General features: G+C 38.1%; 1 protein-coding gene across 1 annotated transcript; it reads right to left on the reverse strand.

The window, feature by feature from the left end:
- Window positions 1-5,200: 5,200 nt before the first annotated feature.
- Window positions 5,201-8,884, reverse strand: LOC129739935 (uncharacterized). Its single transcript, XM_055731485.1, has 2 exons — window positions 8,213-8,884; window positions 5,201-6,027 (listed from the first exon to the last, which is right to left on the reverse strand). The coding sequence occupies exons 1-2, from the start codon at window positions 8,678-8,680 to the stop codon at window positions 5,263-5,265; spliced, it is 1,233 nt and encodes a 410-aa protein (XP_055587460.1). The 5' UTR covers window positions 8,681-8,884; the 3' UTR covers window positions 5,201-5,262.
- Between the last annotated feature and the right edge of the window lie 16,092 nt (window positions 8,885-24,976).

Genomic DNA, 24,976 nt, shown 5'->3' on the forward strand with positions numbered 1-24,976 from the left:
GTTGCTGTGCTGCTATGGCCATCAAGGAATTAATAGGGGTTGTGCGTGTGCAGCCGGTAATTTTTCGTAGGCATTGGATGTTGGTAATGTTCAAGATGTTTTTATTAGTTTTTTTCGCGTTACTGTGTATACAAGCTCCGTATTCCAGTAAACTTCTAAATATTGCCTTATATACCGAGAGCATTGTTTGAGGGTGTACTCCGGATGACAAACTAGAAATAACTTTGATCATATTTAATCTATCAACAATTTTGCATTTCGTATTTTTAATATGCTCACCAAAGCTAAAATACCTATCCAGTGTTATTCCTAAGTATTTATGTGATTTTACCGTTTCAATTCTATTACCATTAATGTTTACATTAAGGATATTACGGCTACTTTGAAAAAGAATTAATTTAGTTTTATCCGGATTGACGTCAAAATGAAGTTCTGCTAAATTGTGTACCAAATTATCAACCGCATTTTGTAGTTTTTCGTTAAGTCTATCTAAATTTTTGGCTCTGACAATAAGTGCAAAATCATCTGCATATTGAACAAGTATTGTCTCCTCATTGTTGTATTGATGCAAGTCAGCTGTATAAACGTTGAATAATGTTGGTGATAAGACGTCTCCTTGAGGGAGTCCGTTAGATATGATTCTTTCCAAATTGTTTTGTTGAGTTGCAAAGTGTATTCTACGATTCCTTAAAAACTGTGATATCCAACAATTCACGTCGTCTGGTACTTCAAATTTTTGCATTAAGAACTCTAAGTGGTTAGTGTTAACAGAATTGAAAGCGTTACTTAAATCTATGCTGTAATAAATCTTTCTCTTTTGTTGATTTTGATTGTATTTATAATGTAGTTCGTGCATGTTACAGTGGAGATATTTCGACGGAAGCCAAACGAAGTTTCGGGTATTACGTTATTGTGATCTAAATGCGTGGATAGTCTTTCCAATACCGCGCTATTCATTATCTTTGTGAATGTCGGGACTAACGATATTGGTCTTTTTCCATCTATTGAGGACTGATCTTTTCCGACCTTCGGGATAGCAACTACTTTTATTGTTTTAAGACTACGAGGTAGATAACAATCGTTCCAGATACGATTAAGGTGACTTATCAAAATAATTTTCGAATTTGTATTCAATTCCCTTAACATTTGGTATGAAACTTTATCAAGTCCCGGAGCGGACTTCCGTCTTTTATGGTGAATGATGTCGTTGAATTTACCTAAATCTAGTAAGTTATTGTCAATTTTGTATCTATCTTCAATATCATAATAGGGGTCGTTCTTGCCAAAATGCCTGTCAAGAAATTTTTCAGCCATTTCATCATTTTCATAGATAATATTATTTGCTTGCTCTTTTGCGTTTTCCAGTTAGTCTGCCTATCCTAACCCATAGTTCACTAGAAGACATCATTGGATTGATTTCATCAACAAACTCCTGCAGTTGTCCACGCTTCGCTTCTTTCTTAGTTCTTATGAATATTGCCTGCATTTTTTTAAAACTAATCAAATTTTCTATTGTTGATACTTTATTGAAGGTGGATTGCGCTTTTTTCTTGTTTTCCCATGCTTCTCTGAGACTATCATTCCACCAGTGTTTTGGCTGATACTTATTTTTTGTTCTGTGTTTTTTGTGTAAACGAGCTATTTTGGAAATCATCGATATTTTGGTTCGTTTGGACGTGTTTTGGCTTAGCAGCTCTATCGAAATACAAGGTTATACTGATAATAACATGGTAACTACCAATACCATAGTCCATGGTTTTCCAGGTTGAATTACTAATCAGATTGGGCGAGCATACGGTTAGATCAATTGCCGATGGGCTTTTATTTGTTTGTAAGGGAAAGAAAGTTAGCAATCCAGTATTCATTAAGATAACATTATAATCGTTTATCGCTTCCATAACTAATTTTCCCTTTAGGTCCTGATAGGAATTCCCCCATGTGTAATGGTGGGCATTGAAATCTCCACCTAAGATGATTTTACTATACACGCTCAAACTATCAAATAATCTCTTTAGGTCATTCTTAAGGGCATCACTCGTTATACTCGGTGCAATATATATAGAAATTAGAACCATGTCATAACAATTAACTTTAATTCCAACTGCTTGAAATGCATCTGAGAGATTTGGTAAATTTACATTAACATAACCGAATTCTTGTTTTAGATATATAGCACATCCTCCGTAATTGTCGGGGCGAGATTTAATGAACTTGTGATAACCGGAATTTTCGTACTTACTGGTTTGCTCTAATCCAGCGTCAGTCCATGTCTCGGAAATGAAAGCCGCCGAATAGTCGTCTGCTGTTAGATTGTATCTTAAGGTATCTTTGTTCTTGTAGAGACTCTGTATATTACATTGCAAAATATTAAACGAAGCCATTTCTGTAAAAAGAAGATAATAGAAAATTAAAGCAAACATTTTGATTTTTTTTTGTTTTTTTTTTAATTTTTTTTTTTTGTTTCGTCTTGTTTTTTTTTTCACATATATGAATCGTTTTTTTTTTTAATAATGCATTTTTTTTAATTCATTAATTGATCCAACCTCAAAAACTGTTTTGAACATTCTTTGATATTTTTCTGCATTGATTCTGATTCTATTATTCCCGGTAATTGAAACAGCGCTGCGTAGAAACTCATCAAGTCCCCTCGTACAGCACGGCGAACGTTTTCTTCGGCATTGGCAACAGCTTCCTTAATGGTATGCTCAATTCTTTCTTTTTCGCTAGTTGCGTATTGATTGGTAAGTGCAACTCCGTTCCTTGCAGTTCCTTTTTCGGTGGGTTCCTCCGTTGGGAATTCGTATTCTGGCTTCCTTCTTTTCATTCCAATTATGGGTTTAGCGGTTGCTTCCGTAGATTTGGTTTGCTTCCTTATTGCACTCGTACGTTCGCTCATTCCTGCTGAGTTTTCATCCCACCCATCTGGTCGAATTATTTTCGCTTTGCTAGCATAGGTGCTCTGCAGTGTTGGGAATTCTTCGGTGTTGGCTAGAACATTGTACATATTGCTGGTTATCACGGGTGTAATTAGCTCCTTAGCTTCAACGTATGTCAAATTTTTCTTTGACATAAGAGAGTGGATGCCAATTTCCCTCTGCCGGGCCGGACACTCTGGATTAGTTGATTTGTGTGTTGACACTCTACAGTGGAAGCACTTAACTTCGGCCACACATGATTCGAAACTTCCTTCGTGAATCCTTGAACACCTCTCGCATCGAGGTTTGGCTTTACAATTATTAGACTTATGTCCGAATCTATGACAATTACCACAGAATATTTACTTCGGGATGAATGGTTTAACTTTCGTAGTTATTCCATAAAGTTTAACTTTCTCTGGAAGCGTTTGAGCACGAAACGTGATGCTTAAATTTGTAGTGGGAACTTTCAGTTTCTTTTCTGTATTCCATCGATTCATCCGGTACACTTGAATCACACTATTATTGCATTCCATTTCTGCCAAAATTTCTTCCGGTTCTATTTCCGGTTCTACTCCACTAATTACACCAGTGATACTCACCGCATGTCTTGGAATATATGCAACATACTTTTCCTCCATCCAGCTTGGTTCGGTTACCAGTAGGTTCGCTTTCGCCCAGCAATTCAACAATATAATCAGCTTACTACGTCCCAGGTATTTCAAATCGATCACGTTGTTCCGGAATTTTTTCGTCTTCTGCAGCAATTGGCCAATTGAGAATTTATTTAGTCGAACATCCTCCATTTTTGTTTCGATGTAGACGCGATATGGTCCTCTGTCATTGGCAATGTACAAAAAAGACTCCTTCGGTTTTCCATCCTTATTCAGATCCGGTTTGTCCTTATCGGGAGGAATTGTCCCCCCGCCTTCCGCCATCATCCGCACTTTTCTCTAGTTTCACTCTTCGCTTCGTTAGAAAAAAGAAACCTCCAAAAATACAATTTTTCTATCCGAGAAAAAAGCCACGTGGAAAATTCTACTGTCGACTCGCACTAGTTCGATCAGACAACCGTTCGCAATGGCGTACCAAACGAGAATGCTACCCGAATAGAATTGCACCATGAAAAAACAATGAATTACATGTTCACGCACCATGTATTGTATGGTTTATACAACGATTATTATCGTTCTCGATACCGTGAATACACATTAGAATTCATAGTTTTTGACCATACATTTCATCGTTTTGACGAAAATAACCATGAAAAAGGGGTATTGTTATGCAGCGTGACCATGAAAAAAATGGCGATTTTCCATACATTGAGAAGCCCAAAAATATAAAGTTCATGGTTGAAACAGCTTCCAATTTTTCAAAGTAAAACTATGAAAATCCGATGATTTTCATTGTTAAGCCGCTGTAATAAAAATTTTCGCTCATGGTGGGGTTTTTGTACTTATGTTTTGGTTTTGTCATCATTTTTATAGTTTAAAAAAAAAATTAAGTTAGTTAGGATGGATTTATTAAAATTTATTATTTATTTTTAAAAAAATACACTTCACTTAACTTATCGTTTGCTGGACCCGTCTGGGGCTCACACTCCGGTACTCCGAACCTGCTCCAGACGTCACCCATTCACTGCACTGTGATTGTTTTTTGCTGAAATTTATAAAAATAAAACATTAAACACTATTGCCTTTTGTTCATTTCGATTTTAACTCACCATTGCGTGCATCTTCGAGCACTTCGAATGAATTCATTCTAAAAAACACTCGAAAACTATCCGACCGACGATTTTGTTTAGACGAAAAAAGAAAAACAAAGTGCCACGCGAGCCGCAGCCGTCAAATTGTTCGTACACGAAAAACTTGGAAAGTTTAAATTTCTGAATTAATTCACGCTCGGATGTACTTTTAACCATGAAGTACATGGTCACATTCAAATTCATTGGATAATGAATGTGATACCATGGTTCTGTTCTATTCGAGTAGTCATCCTCAAGTGCAGCAAAGCTCCAGCTCAGCGCTGCTCGTGGGTGGTGGTGAAGGTACATTAACTGAATATGTTAATATTGAAAAAGGCTTAAGCAGTATTTACATGATGCAACAGTTATTTGAAAAAAAAAAAAAATTCGAACCATAAAATCGTTTATCATTTAATCATGAAAATTATCAATAGCAGAATTTATAGTATTCCTTTAGCAGAACCGATTTACTTTTATTTTCATCCAACACTTGTTATAAAAAAAAAGCTTGGCTTTCGGTTGCCCATAATAAAAAAAATAGTCAAGTTTAGTTTTGCGTTTTAATTTTCTGGCAACAAATTTACCCGACCTCCCTCATTACAATTATTGTTCGGACGTGGCAAAAAATCGACTTACAGCTTTCTCCTGCATCGGCGCGTCCCGGTTCATGACAGTGGAGGTCCAAATCGCAATTTTATCCATCTTCTGGTGAACATTCACGACGGCACCGCAAATTTCTTCAGGGTTATCGAAAACCTCGCCAACGTTGATCACCCACCGGCCGCCGCGGAAATTTTTCTCGTCTTCCCACATGGGGCGAAGGCCCTGCTTGAACGACGAATAATCGCCCCCGGTCTTCAGGTCCGACGGGCTCTTGATGTGGTTGTATTTCCAGAAATCCTCCACGGTACCGACGGTGGCCACCTCGTTCAGGCTGTCTCCCCCCGACTTGTTCTTATCCGGTTCCTGATACCAGAGCGTCCACTGGAATTGCAGCGGATGCTTGATGAGGCATTCCGGATCGACGATGCCGCCCTGGCCGGTATGATTTTGCTCGGTGCTCTCCGGTTGATGCACAACCTCCTCTTTGGCTTCGCCAGCCATGATTGCCAATCGACTCAGCTCGAGAAATGTCTGCCCAGCCACGTTGATTGAAGCAGGGGGCAGGGAAACTTGCTTCTCGGGGGATTTTCGCTGTAAATCGTCGAACTCTTCCGTCGAACTTAGTTTTTGGCCGCTTAGACCGACGTTCTGTTTTTCTGACCCCGTTCTCCACCAATTTTGCCGAAAAACTGACCCCCGGAAACATCGATGACAGGACCAGTTCTTTTTCTTTTTTTTTCTTTTCAGTTTTTCGTGGACTGTGGGCTGTCGGGTGTTTTAAAAATAAGTTCGATACAGTGGGCCAAATCTGGTCGAACAAAGTCACTCTTAATTTGTTTTTGATTAGGGTTGGGTTTTTTCTAACAAAATGTTGCCAATTTTTTGCTCGAATCATATCGAATTACAGTCAACTCAAACATTTAAAAAACCAAATGTAACACAACATTGCTGCTTTGGTAGAAATTTTCATGGGTTGTGACAGCAATCCATGAAAATTTCATAACCACGCCACAAGGAGTTCGAAGGAAAGAAATGATCGACTACATTCCGAGCATACCTCGGAAGCGTAACACCTACTGCAGAGGTGTCTAAAACTTAATACATAAATACATAATACATAAACCCATCATAATAAACTCAAAGCCAACGAATCTTGGCAAAAATATCTTAACGCCATCGAATTATGGCAAAGATTACATTAAAACTAAAGACGAAACTCAACGCCAACATACCTTGGCAAATGATGTCGATCTATACCAGCAAACCTGGCAAAAATTTCCTCGAATCCTGAACCAAACGACTGAAAAAACTTTCACCCAAGCAGCAAACAAGCAACTAAAATCATGTAGCCATTGAAGAAAATAATGACTGTGATTTTACATTGAGGACTGAACAGAAGCAACAGATGTATTGGGTAAAGAAGGATTTAGTCTTCTTAATTACCAAGGGCCCGGAATAGAGGTTATACCGCGCCTCCAGATCGCGTTCCTTTTGATGTTTCCTTGGCAACCCCCTTAACATCTGTGCACGAATGAATTGAATATGAAAGGTAGTATCGAAAGAGCAATACGATACTTCTAAAGATACAACGATATGATATGATTTACTAATGAGCAATAATGAAATAATCACAAGTATAATTAGCGAATTCTTACACGCAGAGAAAACTTGGATTTTGATACAAAACAAAACTGACTTTGATTCAAAACATTCAGTTTTTTGAATCAAACTCCTGTTTTCTTTGAATTAATGAATTATCGTTCTGATTCAAATGAAAAAATTTTGAAAGAAAGAAAAAATTTTTTGAACTGAATAATTTTGGACTTTGATTTTAATCAAATTCTTTGATTCAAAAGAAATTTGTTCAATTGCACATTTCGTTAAAAACAAAGTAAATTTTCTTTCAACCAAAGAAAATTGTTTTCAACAGAAAGGAATAATTTCTTTAAATTAAAATTTTTAACTTAGAAGATATTTTAGATTGAGCAAGAACCGAATTTCGAATAAAGTTTGTCCGGTTGTGTCGAAAATCAAAACTAGTGAATCAGAGATAGCTTTAGGAGGATTCAGAATGAAGAATGGTAAGTGTGTGTTAATCTATTAATCAAAAAGTGAATGTTTAAGATTTTATATAAACTCTTGCATTACAGGACCGCGGCAGATTCCGCCCCAAATCCAGCAGTCTTATATTCTCCGACCCGATCTTCAGCGGTAATCACCATTTGGATGACCACTAAAGCTAGCAAGCGGAGCTGCTTCCGGAAGTCTATTGAGCGCGGCCCAAGAAGAATGCCCTCAGGCCAAAATTAGGACCAAAATTATAGTGAACCAGTGTTAGTGTTAATTTTGTGAATAAAAATGAATTTAAAATGTAAATTCTTTCTTTTTATTATTCAATTCCTAATGGGAACTTCGGGACAACATAAAATATATCTTCCAATTGGAATAAAAGGAAAATGGTTCAATGAACCAATCCTTTTGAATCTAAATCTAAATTACATTGTAGCAAACGAGAACAATTTTGCATCAAATGGAACTGTTTTTTGTTTCAAAGCATTAATATTTTGATTCAAAGATTTTTCAAAAGAAAAATTCTTCGAAACAAAGGAAAATGCCTTTGAATCAAAGAAATTGTTATTTATCCCAAAATCAAAGGAAAAAATCCTTTGTTTTTGCGGCACTTTCCTTTGAAATAAAAAATCTTTTCGCTGCGTGTACAATAATAATAATTGTAGCTGGACGCTAAGTCCTTAAAATGTGCTCGAACAAATAATCAAGAGTGGTTCGAGTTAGTTGGGCGCCATTTGTTATAAAAAAAAAGCTTGGCTTTCGGTTGCCCATAATAAAAAAAATTGTCAAGTTTAGTTTTGCGTTTTAATTTTCTGGCAACAAATTTACCCGACCTCCCTCATTACAATTATTGTTCGGACGTGGCAAAAAATCGACTTACAGCTTTCTCCTGCATCGGCGCGTCCCGGTTCATGACAGTGGAGGTCCAAATCGCAATTTTATCCATCTTCTGGCGAACATTCACGACGGCACCGCAAATTTCTTCAGGGTTATCGAAAACCTCGCCAACGTTGATCACCCACCGGCCGCCGCGGAAATTTTTCTCGTCTTCCCACGTGGGGCGAAGGCCCTGCTTGAACGACGAATAATCGCCCCCGGTCTTCAGGTCCAACGGGCTCTTGATGTGGTTGTATTTCCAGAAATCCTCCACGGTACCGACGGTGGCCACCTCGTTCAGGCTGTCTCCCCCCGACTTGTTCTTATCCGGTTCCTGATACCAGAGCGTCCACTGGAATTGCAGCGGATGCTTGATGAGGCATTCCGGATCGACGATGCCGCCCTGGCCGGTATGATTTTGCTCGGTGCTCTCCGGTTGATGCACAACCTCCTCTTTGGCTTCGCCAGCCATGATTGCCAATCGACTCAGCTCGAGAAATGTCTGCCCAGCCACGTTGATTGAAGCAGGGGGCAGGGAAACTTGCTTCTCGGGGGATTTTCGCTGTAAATCGTCGAACTCTTCCGTCGAACTTAGTTTTTGGCCGCTTAGACCGACGTTCTGTTTTTCTGACCCCGTTCTCCACCAATTTTGCCGAAAAACTGACCCCCGGAAACATCGATGACAGGACCAGTTCTTTTTCTTTTTTTTTTCTTTTCAGTTTTTCGTGGACTGTGGGCTGTCGGGTGTTTTAAAAATAAGTTCGATACAGTGGGCCAAATCTGGTCGAACAAAGTCACTCTTAATTTGTTTTTGATTAGGGTTGGGTTTTTTCTAACAAAATGTTGCCAATTTTTTGCTCGAATCATATCGAATTACAGTCAACTCAAACATTTAAAAAACCAAATGTAACACACTTTTCGATTTGAGGGAAACAAAATAGCTCTTTGGATAAGGTAACAAGAATAAGGAACAAGCAACATCCGGTTTAGGGTTTTGGTTGTTTGTTCCACCCTTTAAGATCCTTTCTATCATAACGGTCAATGAAAAGTTTTTCTTTTTCGGAACATATACGGATAGACCGAACTGTAATGTAATTTTATTATAAAAAAGTGTTTAGAATACAAATTAATTCATTGAATATACTCATATCATTGCTTTTTTCCGAAAACTCACTTTAAATATAATAAAATAAACTAAACCCCAGTACGGTTTTAAATCTTTTGATCTTTCGTTTACGATTGGCTTGTACACATACACACTTTTTTGCCATCTGATTTTTTATCTCTAACACCTGGCATCCCTGGACCCCTTTTTTCGTAAACACTACAGCCAGCTGTCAAAACTTTTTTCAATATGGCGGAATGGCGATTTGGCATATGAGATCACCATACTAGAGCTAAGTATAGCGACTGCAGAACTTATAGCAATTAGAGAAGCCCTAGAACAAGCAGACAACACAATCACTGGTGTGGTGATATTTACCGACTCCCAAACAGCCTGTAAAATCCTCACTAGAGACCTGAAAAATAAGAAATTTGATAAAATCACCCATGATATATGCACAATAGCGACAACGAAAAATGCCACAATCCAATGGATCCCATCACACGTTGGAATTGATGGTAATGAACACGCAGATACTCTAGCTAGACAAGGATTAGATGGACCGATCATAATAGAGAATAAACTACGACTTGATGACGCATACAGACAATTTAAATCTGAATCGCTGCAAAACACAAACTCTTGGTACAAAAACATCGCAAATAAAGACAAAAAAGGAATCAAATTTTATGAATTCCAATCGAATTTTAACAAGAAACCATGGTATTGGAATATTGAGCTTAACAATATCCAAATTCGAACATTAAACCGATTACTCAGTGGGCACGACTACTCACCGTACTACCTGGGAATTATGAAAATTCGTGACTCGAAACTTTGTGAACTATGCGATACGAACTTCACCACAGAGCATGCCCTGTTGAACTGCGTTCAGTTCAACCATATCAGAAACCATTATGATTGGGATCGTTACTCCAATCTACTCGAGATGGTTCAAAACTTCGAAGAAGCAAAACTAAGAGAAATTCTTAGTTTTCTAGAAAAAGCGAGATTTAAAATCTAGAGTCTGAAACGACAAATCAAAAAATAAATAATTAAGGAACACCCTACGATGAATAACAGAAATACAAACACAAACAAAAAGTGGTGATATAGAGTATCATACTCTCGGCCAACCCAGTAAGATTAATACATACATACATACATACCATACTAGAGCCATCATGCACAAAGTAAAATTACTATGTGCATGGTGATATCAAGAACAAAACATTATTGACTCAAAAATATGGTTGCGTCTTGTTCATTTAAACCACGGATCTAGTAATTTTACTATGCTTTTTTTTGTGTGTATTTAAAATTAGTACTACGCTACACGGAAAAACTCAGCTACTCATAAAATGAGTAGTGATTACACCTTGGTTATAACTAATCGTCTGATGCTTAAAATATGTATAACCCCAATTCAAATTTGGGTTGTCAAAATACAGAAGTAACTAAATAATTGACATCGTTTAGACAATTCTGTATACAAAGTTGTTGTTGCTGGAATGTTAAGGGATGCCAGGCCTGACTAAAGCAAATTGCAAAAGCTTTCCATTGCAATGGCGGCAGAAAATACTCGCAAGTGAAAGAGAAGATTCCATCCCAGTCGCTTGGCAAGTGCGGATGTATTTTCGTTTCGCTACATATCGGTGCTTAATACACGCAGAAGTGAAGAAAAAGTTTTAAGTTCCCACAAGCAGTTATCCTGCATCATTCGGTCGTCAATTGCCGAATCCATTCAGCAACGGAAGTGACAAGCTGTGTTTCCCCCGGCAGCGCTGGTGCGCAATCCCCACATCTGGCTGGAACATCAGGCTGCCTTGTCGTCACCATCAGCACCAGGACCATCAGCAGAGGAGTGCAAATTGTTTCCTCCCAATCCAGGTTTGATTACTGTATGGGCGGTTGTCCGATAATCCGGTATTAATTGCCGTGTTCGGATAACGGAAGCATTGCACAAGTCTGAATTCGATTGGTCATTCCCTCCCGGTGAATCGAATCATCATCAATCAGCCGAGGAAAAAAACATCATTGCCGTCGTCATCGCCAGGGCCAGCTGCGATCAACAGAAGAACACGTGGTTGTGTACCAGGAAAAAAACACTCAAGAAAATTAGCTTACTAAGAAGTGCTTGAAAAAAATTGTAAGTTCTTTTTCATTCTTTTTCACTTTTTCTTTTTACTATCTATTTCTCTTTATTTCGACCATTGTTTGCTTCGTTCATATTTTTAACATTGGACATTCGTGTTCGTGTGAAGAAATATGAGCGAAGGCGGGGGGTTTATCCCCTCAACTGAGGATGACGAAGATAGCGTCTATGAGGATGAGGAGCATTTAGAGGATTCGGTTGTTGCGGGTCCTTCTAATGATTTTCATTCTCCAATGGATGATAATTCTGAGTCATCCTCAGTTGAAAGTAAAGCATCCCGACTCCGAGTCTACACAGAGAGCACAACTTTCACTGGTCCTTGGGTGGTTTTCATCCGGCCCAAAAATAATGGAAAGCAATTAAATGTGGTTCAGATCACAAGAGATCTGGCAAGGTGGTCCTCCGTAACCTGCATTAAAAAGGTGAGACCAAACAAATTGCGAGTTGAAGTGGCCAACCGGAAAGCCGCAAATGAAATCGCTGTCAGCAATTTTATAAACTTAGAGTACCACGTGTACATTCCGTCTCGAGACGTAGAGATCGAGGGCGTGATTACAGAAATGAGTTTGAAGGCAGATTATGTGAAATCCAACGGCGTTGGTAAGTTTAAGAGCCTCGATTCGGCTTCGGTCGAAATCTTGGATTGCCGCCAACTCAAAACTGCCACCGTCGTAAATGTATGTATGTATGTATGTATGTATGTATGTATGTATGTATCCACCTTGGGTTTGCGGCAGCGCCGCGGTTATGGCCAAGAAAATAACCCACGCGTCCATCCTAGTTACCACGCAAAACAGTCATAACCACTCAATGAGACTTTCAAGGGAACGGAATCGTAAGCGGAGTCACCTACGGTATCCAGGGTTATAAGGGGAAAAGTCTCGAGAAGCTAAAACCATATTGTTGTCTAACCAAGATAGCATGCAAATTATAATCCCGCCGCCAAGGCTTCCAAAAAAAGAGTGCGTCCTTATTTTACAAAAAGTAGTCAAATACTATTTTTTCCACAACCATGCCAAATTCCCTTGACATGAATTGAGGAACGTCCGGTATTCGAAACGGGTAACAAGCACATACTGCTACCCGCTCCTTTTGCAAAAGCAGGATTACTCTGATGCCCCTACCCAATGCATTTCAGTAAACAGTGATACGATAGTAAAATATACATTTAATTGCAATTCAAATTTGGGTTGTCAAAATACAGAAGTAACTAAATAATTGACATCGTTTAGACAATTCTGTATACAAAGTTGTTGTTGCTGGAATGTTAAGGGATGCCAGGCCTGACTAAAGCAAATTGCAAAAGCTTTCCATTGCAATGGCGGCAGAAAATACTCGCAAGTGAAAGAGAAGATTCCATCCCAGTCGCTTGGCAAGTGCGGATGTATTTTCGTTTCGCTACATATCGGTGCTTAATACACGCAGAAGTGAAGAAAAAGTTTTAAGTTCCCACAAGCAGTTATCCTGCATCATTCGGTCGTCAATTGCCGAATCCATTCAGCAACGGAAGTGACAAGCTGTGTTTCCCCCGGCAGCGCTGGTGCGCAATCCCCACATCTGGCTGGAACATCAGGCTGCCTTGTCGTCACCATCAGCACCAGGACCATCAGCAGAGGAGTGCAAATTGTTTCCTCCCAATCCAGGTTTGATTACTGTATGGGCGGTTGTCCGATAATCCGGTATTAATTGCCGTGTTCGGATAACGGAAGCATTGCACAAGTCTGAATTCGATTGGTCATTCCCTCCCGGTGAATCGAATCATCATCAATCAGCCGAGGAAAAAAACATCATTGCCGTCGTCATCGCCAGGGCCAGCTGCGATCAACAGAAGAACACGTGGTTGTGTACCAGGAAAAAAACACTCAAGAAAATTAGCTTACTAAGAAGTGCTTGAAAAAAATTGTAAGTTCTTTTTCATTCTTTTTCACTTTTTCTTTTTACTATCTATTTCTCTTTATTTCGACCATTGTTTGCTTCGTTCATATTTTTAACATTGGACATTCGTGTTCGTGTGAAGAAATATGAGCGAAGGCGGGGGGTTTATCCCCTCAACTGAGGATGACGAAGATAGCGTCTATGAGGATGAGGAGCATTTAGAGGATTCGGTTGTTGCGGGTCCTTCTAATGATTTTCATTCTCCAATGGATGATAATTCTGAGTCATCCTCAGTTGAAAGTAAAGCATCCCGACTCCGAGTCTACACAGAGAGCACAACTTTCACTGGTCCTTGGGTGGTTTTCATCCGGCCCAAAAATAATGGAAAGCAATTAAATGTGGTTCAGATCACAAGAGATCTGGCAAGGTGGTCCTCCGTAACCTGCATTAAAAAGGTGAGACCAAACAAATTGCGAGTTGAAGTGGCCAACCGGAAAGCCGCAAATGAAATCGCTGTCAGCAATTTTATAAACTTAGAGTACCACGTGTACATTCCGTCTCGAGACGTAGAGATCGAGGGCGTGATTACAGAAATGAGTTTGAAGGCAGATTATGTGAAATCCAACGGCGTTGGTAAGTTTAAGAGCCTCGATTCGGCTTCGGTCGAAATCTTGGATTGCCGCCAACTCAAAACTGCCACCGTCGTAAATGTATGTATGTATGTATGTATGTATGTATGTATGTATGTATCCACCTTGGGTTTGCGGCAGCGCCGCGGTTATGGCCAAGAAAATAACCCACGCGTCCATCCTAGTTACCACGCAAAACAGTCATAACCACTCAATGAGACTTTCAAGGGAACGGAATCGTAAGCGGAGTCACCTACGGTATCCAGGGTTATAAGGGGAAAAGTCTCGAGAAGCTAAAACCATATTGTTGTCTAACCAAGATAGCATGCAAATTATAATCCCGCCGCCAAGGCTTCCGAAAAAAGAGTGCGTCCTTATTTTACAAAAAGTAGTCAAATACTATTTTTTCCACAACCATGCCAAATTCCCTTGACATGAATTGAGGAACGTCCGGTATTCGAAACGGGTAACAAGCACATACTGCTACCCGCTCCTTTTGCAAAAGCAGGATTACTCTGATGCCCCTACCCAATGCATTTCAGTAAACAGTGATACGATAGTAAAATATACATTTAATTGCAATATGATATACGTTATGTTGTAAAAATGTACGAATATCTATATATATAAAAATGGATTTCTGTCTGTCTGTCTGTCTGTCTGTCTGTCTGTCTGTCTGTCTGTCTGTTCCCTATAGACTCGAAAACTACTGAACTGATGTGCGTGAAACTTGGCAGGTGGGGGTATTGGAGGCCGGGGAAGGTTCCTATTGTAGTTTGAGACCCCTCCCTCTTTCATGAAGGGTGGGAGGGGCCTCCTTAACAAAAGACAATTTTTCGCATAACTCGAGATCCAATCAAGCAAATGGTATCAAAGTTGGCATGGGGTGGTATTTGGGAACTAGGAATATTTCTATGAATATTAGGTACCCCTCCCTCCTCTCAGTGGGGTGATAGGAAGGGGGGAGGGGGACTACGTTACATTTTTTTATATAACTCGAAAACTAATCAAGATATCGGAACCAAATTTGGCATGAGAAGGTATTGGGATACGAAAAATATTTCAATGATTATTTGAGACCCCTCCCTCTTTCCAGTAAAAGAGGGAGGGGGCCTTTAATATTTTTTTACATAATTTAAAAACTGATAAAGCAAATGGAACCAAATTTAGCATGGGAGGATTATTTGGATTATTTGGATACGAAAAATATTTCTATGATTATTTGAGACTCCTCCCTCTTTCCAGTAGGGAGATTTTAAAGGGGGGGGGGGCTCTTTTATATATATTTTGCATAACTTAAAAATTAATTATTAATTATGCAAATGGAACCAAACTTGGCATGGGCGGGTATTTGGGAACGTGACATGTTCTAATGATTGTTTGAGACCCTTTCCTTCTTCCAACGGGGAGAAAGGAAAAAGAGAGGGGAGTTTCATACATTTTTTACTGCATAACTCAAGAACTAAAACAGCAAATGGAACAAAATTGAACCATATTTGGCATGTGAGGGTATTTGGATACAAGAAATGTTTCTTTTATAAGTTGAAGCCCCACTTTTTTCAGCGGAAAGATATTAAAGGGGCAAGGGGGGCTACCATACAATTTTTTGCATACCGTCAACTGGGGCAACATGTAACAATTTTCAACTTCAATGGCTTCTAAAATCTTTATGCTTACAGATAATCATACCTCTTGTACATCAAAAGTTTTAAGGTAGATGGGTCATCAAACTGACGTAGTCAGAAAAATTATTGGTTTCACCAGTTATTTTTAAATTTACAAAAACATGCGATTTTCACCCTACTAAGAAAAAGGGGTAAGTTGCAACAAATTCTGTAATTTATGAAAAACCAAATGAAAACGATTGAAAATTCATAGTTTTTGACACATTTGTGATGTCATAGCGCATAAAGCACCAATTGCAGTATATTTTGGTTTTGTTCGAATAAAATTTTTATTTTTTCTGACAAAAATGTTTTTAAGAAAAAAGTGTTAATCTTCTGCATACATTTAGGGGTAAAAAATACTACAAAATATTCTATTAGCTCAAATCATGAAAATAAATCTAGGAATGGATGAAATTTTAATGTTAACTAACGCATAATGCAAAACAATCATATCCCAGCATATGGAAACGCGATTTATGAGATTTAGTTTCGATTTGCATTTTGTTGCATTTTACCCCAGACGGGTAACTGAATTATAAAAATATTTATTTAAAAAAATGGAGTGATTGTTCGAAAAATATTTCCACATGATCAATGTTGGTATAGGATGAGGAAACCAGTATAAAGTTTGTAGGTGATATTATCAAGCCAATCCGTCATACTGGGTAAAGTTTTTTACGGCATCGAAAAATGTTAAAAATTGTACATTCATTGTTCGATTTTTCAAATTTTATATGAAAATCAAAAACTTAAAAAAACTATCTTAGGATTCAAGAAACTATGTCATCATCATTTTGTAATCATTAAAAGATAACTTTATCTCATTACATTAAATTAAAAATTGAATCTGTGTGGTGTTATATAAATGTTGCATTCAACCCCGCTGTTGCATGATGCCCCGTTTGACGGTATCTTGAGAAATATTAGAGCAAACAGAGCTGACACACCATCCTCCTTTCAGTGAGTATGTACATAGGAGGAGGGAGGTGAGCCCAATACACTTTTTAATAGCATAAGTTTTCAATTTATGCTAACGAAGCCAACAAATGGAAACAAAAATGGCATAGAAAGGTACTTGGTTACGAGATATGTTTCTACGATAGACCCTAACGCTTCACAGTGTTGAGAGGAGAAGAAAGGAAGGGGTTCCATACAAATTTTGTTGTAAAGCTTGAAAAATTATCAACCAATGGAACAATATTTGATACAAGAAGATTTTTGGGAACGATAAAAATGGGTATGATTATTAAAGATCACGATCCCCATTCAGCAGGGGGAAGGGAAGGCCACGGGGGGGGGGGGGGGGAGGTGTGGGTGGTCTCTCTTATCAGTTTTTAGCAAAAAACCAGAACATATCAAGCAAAAACAACCATATTTTATCAGTTGGATTGTTTGCGTAAGATTTATTTGGAACCCTCCTTTTTTAGGGCGAAGCTTAAAGAAACAGATTAAAATTATCAGATCTTTAACACAAATGAAGATTCAGAATATTAGTTTAAGTTATTTTGGTGTAGCAATCCGAAACTCTCATTTTATAGCGGTTGCTTATGAAATATGTTATATTTTGATTTCAAATAATGCAAACAAAACAATAAAAAATTTGAATAAATTCTGAAAATATCATTCGATTTTGAAAGGTGTAGCAAAGCACACCGGGTCAGCTAGTATTAAATAAAATTAAATAAATTTTATATTCATATGATATTATAAATTATTTCATTTTATATGCGCTCTAAAAGTAATAAAATTATGCGAAAAATACTATTTGAAGGCATTAAAAATAAAAAAAAAGTTGTGATTCCTGGTATGATCTGAAACTTAAGTTTGATATTTATGATTTATGAAACTAAAGATTAATTTTGTAAATATTTATACAATATACATTCAAATAAGTGTTGATGTCCTTGATTGAATCACCTTAAAAATTTCAATTCAAAGAAAAACCTTTAAAAAGTTTTGGTAGTTGTTTTTGAATTAATATAACTCAATGACGATCGTTTCCTGAAAATTAAACTGGTTGTATTATTTAATGAATTGACAAACTAAAAATAACATTTAAATAAGAATGGTGTGATTAAATGTACAATAAATACATTAAATTTTTAAACAGATTTTGAAAACAATAATATGAATAGACGTTTGTTAATCGAAATATAATCTAATGACATTTTCATAAAATTTACTTCTGCAGCGTCCTGAAAGTAATAATTGGCCAAGTTTAGAAAAAATACATCATCGTTTTACCACTGACCACACTGACTTGACTCTTAGAACAAAAATTCAACCATTTTCTGTCTAATTTTTTGTTGTCAGCTTTTGCAGGTTCGCAATACCGACGGCAGGTGGCGAACCTGAAAAATTTGACAAAAAATGCCCTGTAGGAAAAATGGTCCTGTTTAGCCCGATTTTATCGTAGAAATTGCGTGTTTTATTTTTAAAGTTGGGTGGCATTTCCTAACTGGGATAGCATTTCTTCAAATCGATCGATGCGCACTCTGGAATCGACATTGCGTACTGTTGGAAAAATGATTTTTTTTTGTTTTTTTTTTTTCTGGAAAAATTATCCAGAAAACGAAATCGAGTGTACAGTCAGTATGGTCAGTGGTTTTACTGTACGACATCGAGGCATGTTTTATGATATCTCCTAATAAAAACATTTTCTGGTTGTCTCAATTTCTCGGTAAACTATTGTTTCAAATGAATTAATATAGTAAAAAATTTAAATATTAGCTAAAGATGACATCATATAGCCTGAAAAGAAATTAGTTCAATAAAAGGCTGCAATAAATATGCAAATAAAATAAAGTAAATGAGAATGAAAAAATTCGAAGTAAACTTTGTTAAAATCATTTATTGAGATGATATGAATATGATTTCCTGCTTTCAAGAGCGATCAATTAATTCCATTATCTGATATTCGATATCATAAAACGAAAAATAATGTAACATCATACGATCATAATCACGTAAAGAGGGAGATGCAGTGTTTTTTCATGATTGCTGAATGAAATGTGCTGAAAATATAATTGGTTATGATGTAATTTTATCATAAACTAGCTGATCCCATACGAACGCCGTTTCGCATTCAACTTGGAATATGTCATTAGCAGTTTGTATGAAAGTCAATTGCCAAGCATTTTCCAGAAGCATTTCCAAATTTATTGTTAAGCAACAATTGCAAAAATGTTGGACGATTACTTTTTATGTCGTGTGCAACTAAATTTGAAAACAGGAAAACCCCCGTGTATGAATTTTCGTCTCGGTGTGATAAAAACTCACTAAATTATTACAAAACCATATTTATCAGTTATTGCAAAAACAAATTCAACCGTTCATATTGTGGACCCCCTTTCGTGTCGGTCGATACAAATATTGAAATCAGAAATTAATGGACCGTCTCAACCCTCGTGTATAAACTGTGACATGATCGTTGCATAACAACGCAATTATTGCCAAATAATTAAATTCCTTTCAGTGACCTCTGTTCAATCTCTGATGTCTGAAATCAATTGTCCTTCCCTCAAAACTCCCATGTGCAAATTTTCTACCCAATCCATTGCATAATAACGTAAATATCATAAAAAAGTAGAAAATTAATTAATATTGATGACCCCTTTCGTCGACCCCTGGGATAAAATTTGACACCTGAAATCGATTGCAGTCCCTCAAAACTCTCGTGTATAAATTTTCATCTGAATCCGATGTATAATAACGTTAATATTATAAAAACAATGAAGTATATATGGACGACCCCTTTGAACAAACCTCTAACTCTAATTTGGATAAGTGGAATCAATTGTTCGTCTCTCATAACTCCTATGTTCAAATTTTCATACAAATCCTATGTATAATAACGTCAATATCACTAAAAATTTGAAAAGTTATATGGACGACCCCTTTTGGCGGCCCCTTACACTGCATTTCATAACTGAAATTGATTGGTTGTCACTCAAAACTATCGTGAATCAATTTTCATCTCAGTCCAATGCATAATAACGCCAATATCGCAAAAAAACATTTAACAGTTGATATGGACGACCCCTTTGTCCCACCCCTGTTCCTAAATTTAACACCTGGAATCGATTACTCGTTCTTCAAAACATTCATGTGCAAACTTTCATCAAAATCTGATGAATAATAACGCCAATATCGCAAAAATATTAAATTGTTGATATGGACGACCCCTTTTGCCGACCCCTGTCCCTAAATTTGATATCGGAAATTGATTGCTCGTTCCTCAAAACAGTCGTATGCAAATTTTCATCAAAATCCGATGTATAATGACGCTAATATCGCAAACATATTAAATAGTTTATATGGACGACCCCTTTCGCTGACCCCTTACACAAAATTTGACACTTGAAATCGATTCCTCGTATTTCAAAACACTCATGTGCAAATTTTCAACACAATCCGACGAAAAATAACGTCAATACACGGAGAAAAAAGTAAAAAAAGTATTCTTAACAATAATCCACTTTTATTCAATCATATTTCTGATTATTTCTCGGCTAACTATAAATATCAAACTTTCAATTATATATATATTAGATTATCTGAATGTTTTTCTGCATCTAACTACAAATATAATACATTCAAGTATAACTGTATGATTGATTTTGTGCATCCAACTGTAAATATAATAGATTCAACTAATGTATATGATTGACATTCCTCATTCAACGATAAATATGATAGATTCAATTATAATCGTATCATTGCTTCAACTATAAATATATTAAATTCAAATATACCTGAATAATTAATTCAATTACATTTAAATTTGATTTAATCATTTATTATAATTGAATTAATGATATTTGTTATTCGATCAAATTCATTTATACAGTTATAAAGTTGTATGAGTTGAAAGTAAAGGCCTTGGCCAGTACTTCCAGCTAGCTCAGTCGATACTTACAGTTCTCTCAGGGTCGCTACGCCGTCCTACACACAAAACTTTCGAGGCTCCACTTAGCAAAAATGAGCTGTTACTTTCCGTTAGCAAAAAATTTTTTTTACTGTCGAGTTAGCACTTTCCCAAATTGTCGTGACTTTTGCTCAATTTGAGTAAAATTAACCAATTTACTACTAATTTTAGCATTTATAGTAGCATGGACTCAAACTTTTAGCCTGTGCCCAAACCGCGTTCTTTAAGTGCTCAAATTTTAGAAAGGCGACACAGGCGGGAACCTGTTAGATTATTCTTGTTTTCATTTTGCACCGCGCGCGGGTAAAACATTTTTGTTCTGCTCCTCAGTTTTCCGTCGTTTGGTTAGAATTTGGATTAGGTAAGTAGTACTGGTAGTACATACAATACTGGTAGATGCAATTAAAAGGAAAAATAGAGAAAATTTAGAAAGCTTCTGATACCTTCAATTCATGCAGATCCTCAAATCGGCATCGACTAATCAGGTTTCCGAACTTTTCCAGGATCAACAGCATCTCGTGGGAGGGAATGCTGCAGAAGTAGCCATTCTTCCTCAAGCGGAACGGTTACCGGTTCGGTAACTAGTGGAAAAATAGCGGAATCCTAACGCTGCACATACCGGTACGCGATACCGAGAAAGGAGGAGAAATGGTGAAGTGCAAAACCGAACCCGGAAGCAGCAGTAGTGGTTCCGCCGGGTTGTGTGTGTTGTTGACCTGTTTGGTGGTCAGTGTTTTTACTATCAGGTAACAAAAAAATAGACTGTCTAGCTATTATAGTTTTATTTCTATTCTTCTAAATATGAAATGCACTAAACTTAATTATTTCTGTTTTTCAGATTTCAGTGGTGAAGATGTAGTAGAACGCGATGATGGAATACACTTTTGGAAACCCGCAGAGTGATGCGAACGATAATAAAAAAGAAGATAAAAAAAAATCAAATCTCACTTTTTAATTTTTTGAAAATGAAAACCCTTCATTAAAAATAATTTAATTTTGGATTTCACTCAAATTCGAGCAAACGTTAGAAAAATAAATTTTGCTAAAATTTTAGCAAATAAAGGTTTTTGTTTGCTTGAAAATTAGTAAACATTCAGTCAGGACACATTTTGTTATTTTGCTAAAATTTTAGTAAAAATAAATTGCTAAATTGATTGCTAAGATTTTAGCTGGTCAAATTTGAGCAAAATTTTGCTAATTTTCGGCCTCGGAAATTTTGTGTGTAGGGAGAATGGGAACAACCAATCGAATGTACAAAGCGGACAAATCTCTGGCGGACAAGACAAATACAACCTATGGCTCGACAGAAATTATAAATCTACGGAATTATACGGTAATGAAAGGTTTATTTTTGTAAATAGCCGTTTGGTGCCAGTCTTTGGAGTCGGGAGAACGTGATGGCCATCAACAGGGTAGCGGTCGGATTCGGAACCAGCGTCGTGCTCGAATTGTCCAGGCTGCGGGAGCGTTTCGATGGGCGTCTTCGGGGATTGTTTACATCCACCAACCGGTTAGGCAAAGGGTTGTTGGCCGTCAGCGGGTTGGCGGATTCTGGTGCGTCAGACAATTTCACCAGGTGGGTCGATTGTCAGTGGTGTCGTTCGGGTCCGCTATGGGCTGTCTCAGCGGGTGCGGTCGAGACTGTGATAATCCGACGAAGCGCTGGAAAACAGCGTGGCGCTTCTCGGAACGGGCGGGAAGGTACGGGGTTCAGCCTGTCGGACCAATGTTGACGGTAGTCGCGACAGTACCTCACTGGGTCTGGCTACGGGAATAACTCACCAGAACCTCAAGCCGGATCTCCGGACACAATTCACCACCGTACACTTCCGGTTATGATAGGCTCTTCGGCCACACACGCACTCTGACCCGAACGGATAGTATCGTGAGGGTTTTTTTTTTAGTTTCGTTAAAATACGTTTGGTCGCTTTCCAAGTCTCAACTAAAGTGATCGGGGCTCAGCCTTCAGCAGCCCCAAGACCCCATTCTTTTCCGCCGCATCTCACCTCATTCCTTCCCCCTAGTTCCTTTTCGCCTAGAACTTGGATATCCGGTTAATACATGACTGGCATTAGGTCAACTGTCAGTTGACGATAGACCCCAAATAGGACAACAGCGGGCAAGTACATTTACAACAAGAATTTAAATTTAAATAGACTTCAACGGATCGAGCCATAATAACAAAAAACAAGACAAATTAACGCGAACAAAAGAACAAAAATATTTGTGTCATCCGTAGGATTTGTTGCCGACTTTGAACACCAGATTAAAGCGGTAACAGAGTTTGTACGATTTCGGATGGTTTAGAACCTATAATTTAGGCTCTGAAATGAAGGCTAGCATTAGTGTAAAAGCATTGTATTTCTCATAATAACCTGAGGGAAAAAACACTAGCGGTAACGACTATCATAACTGTAACAGGAATGCTATTATGATGTTGATGGTCACCAGTCGAAAATCTTCCTATACTGAGATCAATTCAGTAGGATGGATGGCCAATTCAGTCGATCAGTCCCATCCATTCAACAGCTTCCATCAGGGTAAACATGTCCGCGAAAAACAGCAACATTGGTCCTCTGATGCGGGACAGGATGGCATCCATGTCGTTTCTGAATTATCAAAGATCGCGACAACTGGCGCAGCAATTCCGGGATCGATTTCAGGAAGAACAGCGAACGATGAACACGCAAGCTATCCCGGATTTGATCAGCTGGCCCTTATTCTTGATCGGATGTTGCTTCCACAGCTCACCCTGATTGGTACAATTGCTCCGGGACACAACACTTGCTCATCTTTTTTTTTCAGCTCGTGCCGCCTTTTTCATAAGCTCGATTGAGACGTTTTTCCAAACTGTTCGTATTTCGTCACGTTCCCCTCCATGTACTTCCATAGATTCCCTATTTTTCATAGACCAATCCCCTTACACATTGCTTCATCTCCACAGGAAAACAAGACATCCACTTTCCCAAAATATTAAATAATTTTCTATCACTTCCCTAAAAAAGCAGGGAAAAACCTAAAAACCCATACACTTTCATTCAAAATCTCCACTCACACACTTCATTCAATGGACGCGTCCTCCAATTCACACACACAAATCAGTCACACACACATTCATTCTTAATTGCCTAAATTTACAAATTTCGAGAGACAAAATATAAACTGTCTCTTATTTTCGGAAACATCAGAAGGCTCAATCGCCTCACCTTTAAATTGACCGAAACAATATTTGTGACCAGGACTAATGCGGGGTCATAGGGCATCAGTGTTGTAATCAACTCCGCTCAAATTTCATTGCAGGCTCAGAGTCGAGCCGCCGAGTACTGACCATCAGCGTCATTGAAGACTCCGGTCTCCAGCGCACAGTTCTGAATCACAACACGTTCGGTCAATCCACTGGCACACGGTTGAACTACCAGAAGATCCAAAATATATCAATGAAAAACTTTTCATTGAAAATTTTATTTTAGTCTAAGCCTAGTTACGCCTCTGTTCGAAATAAATTTCTTTAAACGAAAGAGCGATTACTAAACGCACCTTCCTCCCGAATGGAGATGCTAATCGTGGAATGAGCCACGTCTAAATGAAACGGACTGGCTTTTCAGCCGGTTCGATCTGTCATCGTAATGACGAAAACAAAACAACAACATCGTTGTGCCAATACTCGTGGGGTATTACAACTAAAAGTTTCTAAATTGGTAAGAAATTTCGCTGAATTTGAATAGTATTCTCTAATAGTTACTCACTAAAACGCTTTTCTTTTTTTCCGAAACAGGTGGAGTACTGAAAGCAGTGGAGTAGGAGATTCGTGGCTGGAGAAGGGAATCGCTTGTGTTGAGGTTTTGGAACAGGTAAGTAAATCAATATTAACAATTCTAACTAGAAAGAGCCGTGAACAAGCCGTGGTATGTGGGTTCTTATTATTGTTACTTTTTTTTAGGACTTGTTCGGCGGATGATTGAATTCGATTACGGCTACGCGTACATCCAAACGAAAGCCTAGGTGCTGTTTTCGAAACGGTCAACATTTCTCGAAGGGATTCAATCAACCTGAAGGATTCAAACTCGGGTCTGTTTGTTAACTGGACTTTGCGGATGGCTATAGCGACTCAGGACACGTACCAGAGGAAACTACACAGCTAACGTTCTCGCGGGAAAAGTTTTAGGTTTAAGATAGAATAAGTTAGATTAAGAAAGGCATTACGCGGGTTTAAGGTGGGCGGCTGGCCACACCCCTAGATTTTTGCCATCGGTTCCCTCCAGCTCGTAGGAGGATGAACCGATTCGTTTTTTCACGCGCGCTGGCAGGTACATCGGACCGTATTTGGCATTATAGCCTTCCGTCGCGTTAGATAACTTCGTGTTTCGCCGGTATACGAGTTGTCCGACTTCGAACGGTTTAGAATTTTGT

Source organism: Uranotaenia lowii, chromosome 1, assembly GCF_029784155.1.
Source record: "Uranotaenia lowii strain MFRU-FL chromosome 1, ASM2978415v1, whole genome shotgun sequence".
Classification (NCBI taxonomy): Eukaryota; Metazoa; Arthropoda; class Insecta; order Diptera; family Culicidae; genus Uranotaenia; species Uranotaenia lowii.